The following is an 11,157-nucleotide window of genomic DNA, read 5'->3' on the forward strand; positions in this document are numbered from 1 at the left end:
TCTTTAAAGAAGGAGGCCATTTGGTGTGTTCTGTGGTGGAACCAGTAATCCTGGGACCAGATGCGGTGGAGGTGGAGGAATTAGAAATAAGGGACAGCATTTTTACAGGAGGTAGGTTGGGAGGAGATGTAATCTAGGTAGCTGTGGGAGTTCGTGGGTTTGTAGAAGATGTCAGTGTTGAGTCGGTCACCATTGATGGAAATGGAGTAGTCCAGGAAGGGGAGGGAGGTGTCTGAGATGGTCCAGATGAATTTAAGATCAGGGTGGAATGTGTTGGTGAAGATGATGAACTGTTCAACCTCCTCATGGGAGCATGAGTTGGCACCGATAGTCATCAATGTAGCAAGGAAAAGGTGGGCATGGTGACTGTGTAACTATGGAATATCGACTGTTCCATGTGGCCAACAAAGAGACAGACATAGCTAGGGTTTGTACAGATGCCCATGGCTACCCTTTCCATCTGGAGGAAGTGGGAGGATTCAAAGGACAAATTATTGAGTGTGAGGACCTGTTCAGCCAAATGAATTAGAGTGTCAGTGAAAGGGTACATGTGGGGACGTCAGGAGAGGAAGAAATGGAGGGCTTGGAGGTCCTGGTCATGGCAGATGGAGGTGTATAGGAACTGCATGGTGAAGAAGAGGTATTGTGGGACAAGGAAACAAAAGTCTTGAAGGAGGTGGAGAGCATGGGCGGTGTCCCAAATATATGTGGGGAGTTCCTGGGCAATGGAATAGGACAGTATCAAAGTACATGGAGATACAGGGGCAGGGGCAGGCTGAGATAGTCAGGCTTATGGATCTTGGGTAGGAGGTGGAACTATGAGGTTAGAAGCTGTGGGTGGGAGATTCTTAGATTAGATTACTTACAGTAGTAGAAACAGGCCCTTCGGTCGAACAAGTCCACACTGACCCGCCGAAGCGGAACCCACCCACACCCATTCTCCTACATTTACCCCTTCGCCTAACACTACAGGCAATTTAGCTTGGCCAATTCACCTAACCTGCACATTTTTGGACTGTGGGAGGAAACCGGAGCACGGGGGGAGTGTGGAAACTCCACACAGTCAGTCACCTGAGGCGGGAATTGAACCTGGGTCTCTGGCGCTGTAAGGCAGCATTGCTAACCACTGTGCCGCCATGCCGCCCAATGTACCTGAGGCAATTAGGTTGTGTGGTGATGTGTTTTCTTAAGGGAGTAGATAAATAATATGTCGATGTTGAACAGGGATTGAAATCAATTGGGCACACATTACCACAATAATGAAAACACAGCTTATAAAACACAGTCATCAGACTGCCAGCCAAAGGCGGCTACTTTCCCTGTCAAAGATGCGTTATTGGCTTCTTTTCGTCTTAATTTCTATTGTTGCCCTGGCAGGGTCCAGTAATGATCTGGGCTGCAAACCTTGGGGTAGGTTTGATTTACTGGGCTTGTCGAAGGATGGAAATGTCACGTTGGGAGGAATTTTTTCTTTGCATTACCACGTTGAGTACCCGGACCTCTCATTCAGCAATCACCCGGAGCCAGCAAAATGCCTCAGGTTGGTGGGTACTATTAGATGCTTCATTTTGGAATGAGGGTTAATTATCACTTAAGGCATTGTGAGAGCTCTCTTGCTTTTCTTCGAAATACGTCCTTCGAATCTAGGAAGGTCGGCGATCCCCTTAATGTTTCATTTGAAATTGGGCACGTAGTCAGATCCTTGCTCAAAGTTAATAAGATTTTGTGCTCAAGGCTCTGTGTTACAATATAGACCCGTCAACTTCCAGCTTAGAGACAACAGTGGTACCAATGAATAATGCTAATAATAGCTACGTTGTGCTGATATAATTGGATGATTGCTTTCTGTGTTTTGTCTTAACGTTGTTTCTCCGCTTTCTGTAGCTTTTGGTTCCGTCCTTTCCGTTTTGCACTGGCAATGATTTTTGCAATAGAAGAAATAAACAATGACACAGCTTTGCTTCCCGGTGTCACTCTGGGATACCGCATATATGATTCTTGTGATTTACCCCAGTTATCACTAAAAGCAGCTTTGGAGTTTCTAAACAGTCCTGAGGCAAGCACACCGCCTGATAACTGTGAAAACTCTTCCGTTGTTTCTGCGATTGTTGCTGATTCTGGATCCACGCAGTCTTTAGCAATAGCACCTTCCATTGGTGCCTTCAGAATCCCTATGGTAAGAGATGGTGTTTAATAACTCAGTCATACAAAGTGAACAAATTTATGTCGACTGTATATGATGTGATGTTATATGCGCCATTTAATCCATCTTTGCAAGATTCATAACATTTTTGATGATCCAAAACAGAGTCTTTATTTACATTCGCATTAGAATTTCATTCAGGTTAGTCAAACTGACCAGAACAATTTTAATGATAGCGTTTTGGTTCGGCATAGTTATAGCTTTATAATCGGGTTATTGTTATTTTTCTTCGAAGATATTGCTTGGGGAGTCTTATTTCACAAATCTGTTGATAAAAAGTAAAATATGATAAACGAACCTATCAAAAATGATTACAAATAAATTGGCAAATTTTGTTCATTTTTATTCTTTCATGAGATACGAGCAGATCTGACAAAATCAATATTTGTTTCTCGTCCTCAGTAAAACTAGAACTGAAAATCTTCCTCCGTCATCAGCCTGTGAGGTTGCAAGTGAAATATGAACAAAGCCTGCTCAGCAATAAACAACACGGTCAACAGAATGCTAAACTACAGCTCACAAACATTATGTAACCACTGAAATAAGTTCAATTTAAAAAGTAAAATATTTCAGCATCAGCTCACTGGGGGCATGTGTAACTCATGGCTGAGAGACAGTGATCTTAATGTTGGTTCCAGAAACTAGATGAAATTCTTCAAAGTTCAAGTTCGCAGCCTTGAATTTAAAAAAAAACAGACTCTTGTTGAACATGTTGCTAACGATCTGATGTGTTGGATGAAGAGGTATTCCAAGTTGAGGCAATGGTGTAAGGGAGGTCAAGTAGCATTAGTCACACACCCTGTACGTTGCTTAGCTTTTCCCCTCTTTCCCTTCAAAGGGAAGGGAGAAAAGGTGAAGGCGACTGTGGACCATCAGTGCAATGTTGCACAAAGTTCGCATTACTCACAAGTAACCTGAACAAAGAAAGAGACTGTTGGATGATGTTCTTCGTGTTAAATTGTGAGAACAGGATATGTAGTCAGGACAAGGTGAATCATGAAAGAACAGTGGTTGTAATGAACACTGAGAGAAAATATTTGAATGGGACATTTAGGAATTATTAAATAAATAGTTTACTTTGCTCTTAAGATGGGCCATTGTTGTCAGCATGATGCGAGTTGGTATATTTGCTCTTCTCAACCAATATCTATGTGTGATATGAACAACCACAAACTTTAATGGAAACACAAATGTTTTTGCTTTATTTCTGACAGGTTAGCTACTTTTCTACCTGTGCGTGCCTAAGCAATAGAAAGAAATATCCATCATTTTTTCGAACAATACCGAGTGATTACTATCAGGCTAGAGCATTAGCCCAGCTGGTGAAACATTTTGGATGGACCTGGATCGGGACAGTTAAGAGCGACGATGACTATGGAAACTATGGAATGCAAGCATTTGAAGAGGCAGCCCAACAATTAGGTATTTGTATAGCCTTTTCCGAGTCATTTCATATAACATATGCTCGAGAGAAGTTACTGAAAACAATTGACACCATCAAAACCTCTTCTACAAAAGTTGTCGTTGCATTTGCGGGTGAACCAAGCATGCGCACTCTACTAAAAGAAATGATTAGACAAAATGTCAGCGGTGTACAATGGATTGGGAGCGAATCATGGGTTTCCACATTGTTTCTTCCGCCAGAGGAAAGTAAAACAATTGCTACTGGTACAATTGGAGTTGCAATTCGCAAAGTCAGCATACCAGGCTTGAGGGAGTTCCTCATGAAAGTCCATCCATCCCTGTATCCAGGGAACCTCTTGGTGAAAAAGTTTTGGGAAAGTTGTTTTGGCTGCACTCTCAGTGATAGAAATAAAACAGATTCACGAAAAGCTGGACCAGAGCTTAAGGAATGCACAGGAAGAGAAAATTTACAGAATGTCCAAAATGAGTTCACTGATGTGTTACAATACAGAATCACTTACAACGTGTACAAAGCAACTTATGCTATAGCTCATGCACTTCACAATATGGCGTCATGTAAAATTGGGGAAGGACCTTTCTCTAATGGGAGTTGTGCAAGTGTTTCAAGTTTTCAGGCTTGGCAGGTGAGGAACATTTCGCATAGTTTAATGACTGTATTTACATATGTACCCAGTGTGATCGAATTCATGGTTGGATATTTGCAATTAATGTAAACCTTTTCCGATTTTGACTTTTTTTAAAGTTAATGTATTACATGAGAACGGTAAATTTCACAAGCAAGGTCGGAGAGAATGTTTATTTTGATGAAAATGGAGACACTGTCGCAACATATGACATTGTAAACTGGCAACCAAATGCCCTCGGTGACATTGACATTGTAAATGTTGGGCACTATGATGGATCAGCTCGTTCTGGAGAAGAACTTTCCATAATAGAAGAGGCAATTGTTTGGAGTGGCCATCAGAAGTCGGTAAGATTTTTGGACAACCATCCCTTTTCAAAAACTGCCCGATTTTTTATTTCAATTTCCTTACTCTGAAATGAAAAAAGTGAACTGGTGGTTGTTGTATTAAATACAATGTGCTACTCTTTATTTCTTGATATTGAATGAAACTGCAAATTATCAATCATTTTTAAATTGAAAATTTCTATTCGCCATATTGCAAGTGGCTTGGTTGAAATAGCCCAGAAAGAAAGACCAGTGAAATATTTTACTTCCATCCGTTTCAGCAGCAGAATGCTTTTACACACAACTGATGTAGTTAGAAATGACAAAAAGTAAGCCATTGCAGTTAAACAATAAAGTCAAAACTATAACAAAATATTAAGTGACAAGTATTGAACAAATGAATGTATGAACAAAGCCGTAAAAATCTACAAGTACTGAAATGTGGTTAATAGGAAAAAAAAGGTTTGGAGGGCAATGAATCAATTAGTTTGTTATCAAGGACATTATGGTTCATATCCAGCTTGGTTGCAAACACATTTGTACCACACAAGTGCCAAACAATGACTGTCTCTGACGAGAGAGGATCTAATCATGCCTCTTGTTATTCAATAGCATCAGCATCACTGAATCCCACACTATCAATATCTCAGGGGATATGTTTTATGAGAAATTGACCTGGTCTAATTATATAGGTTCTGTGGTTGTAAGAGCTAGGAAACCTGCAACAAGTAACTCACCTCTGCTCTCTGCAAATATAACCAGCACCTGCAGGGCACAGGACAGGTCTGTGAAAGAATGCTCTCACTTGCCGGGGTATGTGGACATCCAATAACTCTGAAGAAACTAGACATCATCTAGGAAAAAGCAGCCCACTTGATTGGCACCACATCCACAAACATTCACTTTCTCTCCCACAGATCCTCAGTAGCAGCAACCACAAAATAGATTGCAGAAATTTGCAATGCTATTTAGGCAACACTTTCCAAATCCATGTCCAATTCCATCTGGAAGAACACTGGTAAGAAGTGCATGGGAACGCCACCAGTGGCAAGTTCCCCTGGCAACAGTCACCCTCTTCACTTGGAAATAGCTCTCAGTTCCTCTGTTATGACATGATAGGTCAACCAATAGGAAATAGATTGCAACTGTTTGGGAAAAACCTCAAAGACAATATGGAATGAGCAATAAATGCTGGCCTCGCAAGGACCATTTACATCACATAATTCTTTCATTCTGAATCTGGTTTTCATTTCAGCCTTGATCCGGTTTTACTGTAAAGTACATTTGATTTTATTTAGTTCATTCCCTATTTCCTTTTTCAGTAATAAATGAATCAACTCGAAGGTCAGATTATGAATGTTATTACGAAAATTTGGATTCATTAAAAATGTCCTGGTTCTGCAACAGCAAATGCACTTTACAGTGGCTTTCAACTGTGATATAATCAGGTGAAAATGCGTAACATTAGTTCAAAAAGGACAGTCCCAATAATGTAACAGAAATAGCCATTACACTGTAATTCCAACTGAATGTTGTAGATTTGCCATATGGAGTTACTAGTATTTCTCAACCATTGTATTCATCTTCGTAATTAGGTCCCGAAGGCTGTTTGCTCTGAAAGCTGCCAAAAAGGTACAAGAAAAGCACAAAGAAAAGGACAACCTATTTGCTGTTTTGATTGCAGAAAATGTGCACACGGTGAAATTAGTAACACGACTGGTAAGCAAATACTGTAGCCAAAGGCATTGCTGCTTAAACTTCATGCCTACATTTCATACGCGTTAAGATTCCTGCTATCATCATGAAGGCTTGTGTTACTTTTTAGATTCCATTCATTGTATAAAATGTCCATTGGAATTCAAATCTAATGAAAGACGGGATCAGTGCGTTCCAAAGGAAATCGAGTTTCTTTCCTTTTTCGAGATAATGGGAATCATTCTGGTGACATTGGCGTTGTTAGGAGTCTGCACCACTGTTGGTATATTCGCAATATTCTACATCAATCGGCACACTCCAATTGTTAAAGCTAATAATTCTGAGTTAAGCTTCCTTCTTCTTTTTGCTCTGATGCTTTGTTTTCTGTCTTCAATTACATTCATTGGGGAACCTTCAGTTTGGTCTTGTATGCTCTGCAACGTAGCGTTTGGTATTAGTTTTGTTCTTTCTATATCTTGTGTATTGAGTAAAACAATTGTCGTGGTGATGGCATTCAAAGCAACATTTCCCAGCAATAATATGATGAAGTGGTTTGGACCAAGACAACAACGGCTGATGGTTTACATCCTCACACTGGTACAATGTGCAATATGTACTGCCTGGTTAATTGCATTTCCACCTTATCCTTTGAAAAACACTAGTCACTCTAATGAGATAATCGTGTTTGAATGTCATGTGGGATCTTCATTAGCCTTTTACAGTGTACTCGGTTATATTGGATTTCTATCCTGCGTGTGTTTTGTCGTAGCTTTTCTAGCTCGACAACTTCCAGATAACTTCAATGAAGCTAAACACATAACGTTTAGTATGTTTATCTTTTGCACAGTTTGGATAACGTTCATTCCGGCGTACATAAGTTCGCCAGGAAAATATGCTGTGGCAGTTGAAATATTTGCTATTTTGGCCTCCAGCTTTAGTCTGCTTATTTGCATTTTTACTCCAAAATGTTATATTATTCTGTTGAAGAAAGCAAACAATACAAAGAGGAACATGATGGGCTCAGTGACATCAAAATAAAGTTTTGAAAACGTTCGTCAATGCGGCACTGATATTTTAGTAATAATTATTTCCACATAAAGATGGTGAATAGGAATTCCATGCGGAGAGCTGTGAAACTGAATATTTTAACAGCACCTATTTTACAGATTTAAAGAAAGTGACAATAACCAACAGGAAGAGCAATTTTGACGTTGGGTTGATAACTTGGACCATTTTGTGCATCTCCGCCGATTTTCATTAAATATGGATCAAATTCACTTTTATTTACTTCCCGTTCTTGGGATTTCTTAATTGAATAAAGTTTTGATTTAAATCTTGCTTTATCAAACAAAAGGAAACAATGCTGAAACTTGGTGCATTCAAATTTGCAAAGTCAATTCCTCAAATCGATTTCACAAAATATGTTGATAAAAATATGCTCACTCAACATTGGTGGGGGGCGGAGTCTGTGGAGGGAAGTGGTGTGATGGTAGTAATGGGAATAGGGGAGGGTTTGGAATGTTCGAGTGCACTAGTTTGGCAACAATATCGTAAAGTAGATCATCGGCCTATTTCAGAATTAGTTTTATATTCATCTTCAGTGAAAGCACACAAATAAATTGTTTTTGTTTTCTTTCTTCATGACATCTCTATCAAGTGTAGTCGTTAACCACCACGTCTTAAATGGTTTCGCTAAAATGTATTGCACGTCTTCTCACTGTGGTGCGGCAATTCACAACATTAAGTTACTCAATTCAATCACCTAATTTACCAAGTCATTCCTGAAATCTTTTTTTTGTACAGAACTCGGATATTCTGCACGCATAGTTTTCTACCTTGATTGCAACTAATAGAGATTACAATTTGAGGTTTCAACACATTTATCCATTATTAGCGACATGATGTCCATTGATCTGAATTCAATTCTTCCCAAATAAAGGTGCCAGAAGGGTGTTCATGGTGGGCCAAATTCCAGAAACCATTATTAAACATAAGATGATTAAATATCTCCATCAGGAATAGAAACTTTCATGAAGCAAATGAAGTTGCTTTATTTTGGAAGTTATATTTCTCAAACTTTGAACTAAGTTCTCTGGGTTGGAGAAGCCAACAGTCCTGGATGAAAGGCATATTTGTTATCTTGGGGGAGGTGAGTGATCGAAGAGGAGATTTTATCAGTCCCTGGATCATTGCCGATCCAAGGATGGAGGAATGTTCCCTTAGGGACTGGGCTGTGGGATAGTAATTTTGCTACAAAGGTGTACTCCTGTTTCTTATGATCCATAAGCATTGCTGCTACTGAGTGTCAATGGTGGAGGAAATGGATACTTGTGGATGTAGTGCCAAACAAATGGTTTGGTTTGTCCTGGATGGTGTCAAGCTTCTTGAGTGTTGTTGGGGCTGCACTCAACCAGGCAAGTGGGGACTTTTCCATGACACTCCTGGCTTGTGCTTTGTAGATGTTGGACAGATTCTGAGGAGTCAGGGGATGACTTACTCACTACAGTATTCCTAGCTTCGGACCTGCTCTTGTAGCCAGAGTTCATGTGTTCAGTCCAGTTGAGTTTCCGATTAACGATAACCCCCAGGAGGTTGATGGTAGGGGAGTCAGTGATCGTAACACCATTGAATATCAAGAGGCTGTGATTAGATTGTGTCTTATTAGTGATGGTTTTAGCCTGGCATTTGTGTGGTGCAAACCTTACTTGTCACTTAACAGACCAGACCTGGACATTGTCTGCTTCAGTACAATGTGGACTGCTTCAGTATCTGGGGAGTCACGAATGGTGCTGACCACTGTGTAATCATTAGTGAACATCAACACTTTGGACCATATGTTGGAGGGAAGGTAGTTCATGAAGCAGCTGGAGATGCTTGGGCTTGGACACTACCCTGTGGAAGTCCTGCAGAGATGTCCTGGAGCTGAGATGATTGACCTCCAACAACCACACCATCTTCCTATGTATCAGGTATGACTCCAACCATCGGAGAGTTTGCCCCCTGATACCGATTGATTCCAGTTCTGCTAGGGAACTTTGATGCCACGCTTAGCAGCCTTGATATCAAGGAGTCACTCTCACGTCACCTCTGGAATTCAACTCTTTCATCCATGTATGAGCCAAGGCTGTAATGAAGTCAGGGGCTGAGTGGTCCTCACAGAATCCAAACTGGGCATCACTGAACAGGTTATTGCTGAGCAAGTGCTGCTTGATATCCCTTTGATTACACCTTTGATCACTTCACTGATGATTGAGAGCAGATTGATGGGTCATAATTGACCGGGTTGGATTTGTCCTGTGTTTTGTGTACAGAACTTACTCAGGCAACCTTCCACATTGTCAGGTAGATACCAATGTTGTAACTGTGCTGGAAAGTTTGGTTCAGGGAGCGGCAAGTTCTGAGCACAAGTCTTCAGTACTATTTCCGGAATGTTGTCAAGGTCTGTAGCCTTTGCAGTATCCAATGTCTCCAAATGTTTCTTGATATCATGTAGAGGGAATCGAATTGGCTGAAGACATGCATTTGTAATGCTGGGCACCACTGGAGGAGGCCAAGATGTATCATCCACTCAGGACTTCTGGCTGAACATTGCTGCAAAAGCTTCATCCTTATCTTTTGCATTGATGTGCTAGTCTCTTGCATCATTGGGGATGGGATAGTTGTGGAGTCTCCTCCTCCAGTGAGTTTGTTTAATTGTCCAGTGCCATTCATGATATGGCAGGAATGCAGAGTTTGGATTGGATCCTTTGATTGTGGGAGCACTTAGCTCTGTCTATCACTTATTGCTTATGTTGTTTGGAATGCAAGTAGTCCTGTTTGGTTTCACAATTTTGACACCTCATCTTCAGGTATACCTGGTGCTGCTCGTGGCATGCCCTCCTGCACTCGCCATTGAACCAGGGTTGATCCTTTAGTTTGATCATAATGGTCGAGTGAGGGGTATGCAGAGGGCTATGAGATCATAGATTGTTCTAGAGTACAATTCTGCTGCTGTTGATGGTCCACAGCATGCAATAGATGCTATATCTCTTTGAAGTCTGTCCCATTTAGCACGTTGATAGTACCATACAATACGATGGACATTGTTCTTAATGTGATGGCGGGACCTCATCTCCACAAAGACTGTACACTGATCGTCTTACTGATACTGTCATGGACAGATGCCTCTGTGGCTGGCAAAATGGTAAAGATGTGACCAATCATGTTTTTCCCTCTTGTTGATTCCCTCACCACCTGTTGCAGATCCAATCTAGCAGCTATGTTCTTTGGACCCAATCAACACAATTAGCAGTACTGCTGCCAAGCCACTCTTGGTGGTGGATATTGAAATCCCCCACCCAGAATATATTTTGTGTCCTTGCCATTCTTAATGCTTCCTCTACATGCCATTCAACATGAAAGAGCACCAATTCATCAACTGAGGAAGGACGGTACACAGCAATTAGCAGGGGGTTTCCTTGTGCATATTTAACCTGAAGCTAAGAGACTTCATGGGGTCCAGAATCAATGCTCAGGACGCCCAGGGCAACTCCATCTCAACTGTATACCACTGTGCTGCTACCTCTGCCTGATCTGTCCTGCCAGTGGGACAGGACATATCAAGGGATGGTAGGCAGAAGTAGGTACTGCAGATGCTGGAGATTAGAGTCAAGATTAGAGTAGTGCTGGAAAAGCATAGCAGATCAGACAGCATCAGAGGAGCAGGAAAATTGACATTTCAGGCAAAAGCCCATCATCAGGAATGGTGATGGTGGTGTCTGGAACATTGTCTGTGAGGTATGAATTCATCGGCATGGCTATGTCAGGCTGCTGCTTAGCTAGTCTGTGACACAGTTCTCCCAATGTTGGCACTAGCCCCCAGATGTTAGTAAGGAGGGCTCTGCAG

The 11,157-nt window shown here is 41.2% G+C and overlaps 1 protein-coding gene across 1 annotated transcript; it reads left to right on the forward strand.

The window, feature by feature from the left end:
- Positions 1 to 1,436: 1,436 nt before the first annotated feature.
- On the forward strand, positions 1,437 to 7,310 carry LOC140478473 (extracellular calcium-sensing receptor-like). The gene is made up of 6 exons (XM_072571732.1): positions 1,437 to 1,540; positions 1,885 to 2,176; positions 3,418 to 4,251; positions 4,371 to 4,598; positions 6,173 to 6,296; positions 6,403 to 7,310. Exons 2-6 carry the CDS (start codon positions 1,919 to 1,921, stop codon positions 7,308 to 7,310), a joined length of 2,352 nt encoding a protein of 783 aa, XP_072427833.1. The 5' UTR covers positions 1,437 to 1,540; positions 1,885 to 1,918.
- The last annotated feature ends 3,847 nt before the right edge of the window (positions 7,311 to 11,157 follow it).

The sequence above is a fragment of the Chiloscyllium punctatum genome, chromosome 6, assembly GCF_047496795.1.
Source record: "Chiloscyllium punctatum isolate Juve2018m chromosome 6, sChiPun1.3, whole genome shotgun sequence".
Classification (NCBI taxonomy): domain Eukaryota; kingdom Metazoa; phylum Chordata; class Chondrichthyes; order Orectolobiformes; family Hemiscylliidae; genus Chiloscyllium; species Chiloscyllium punctatum.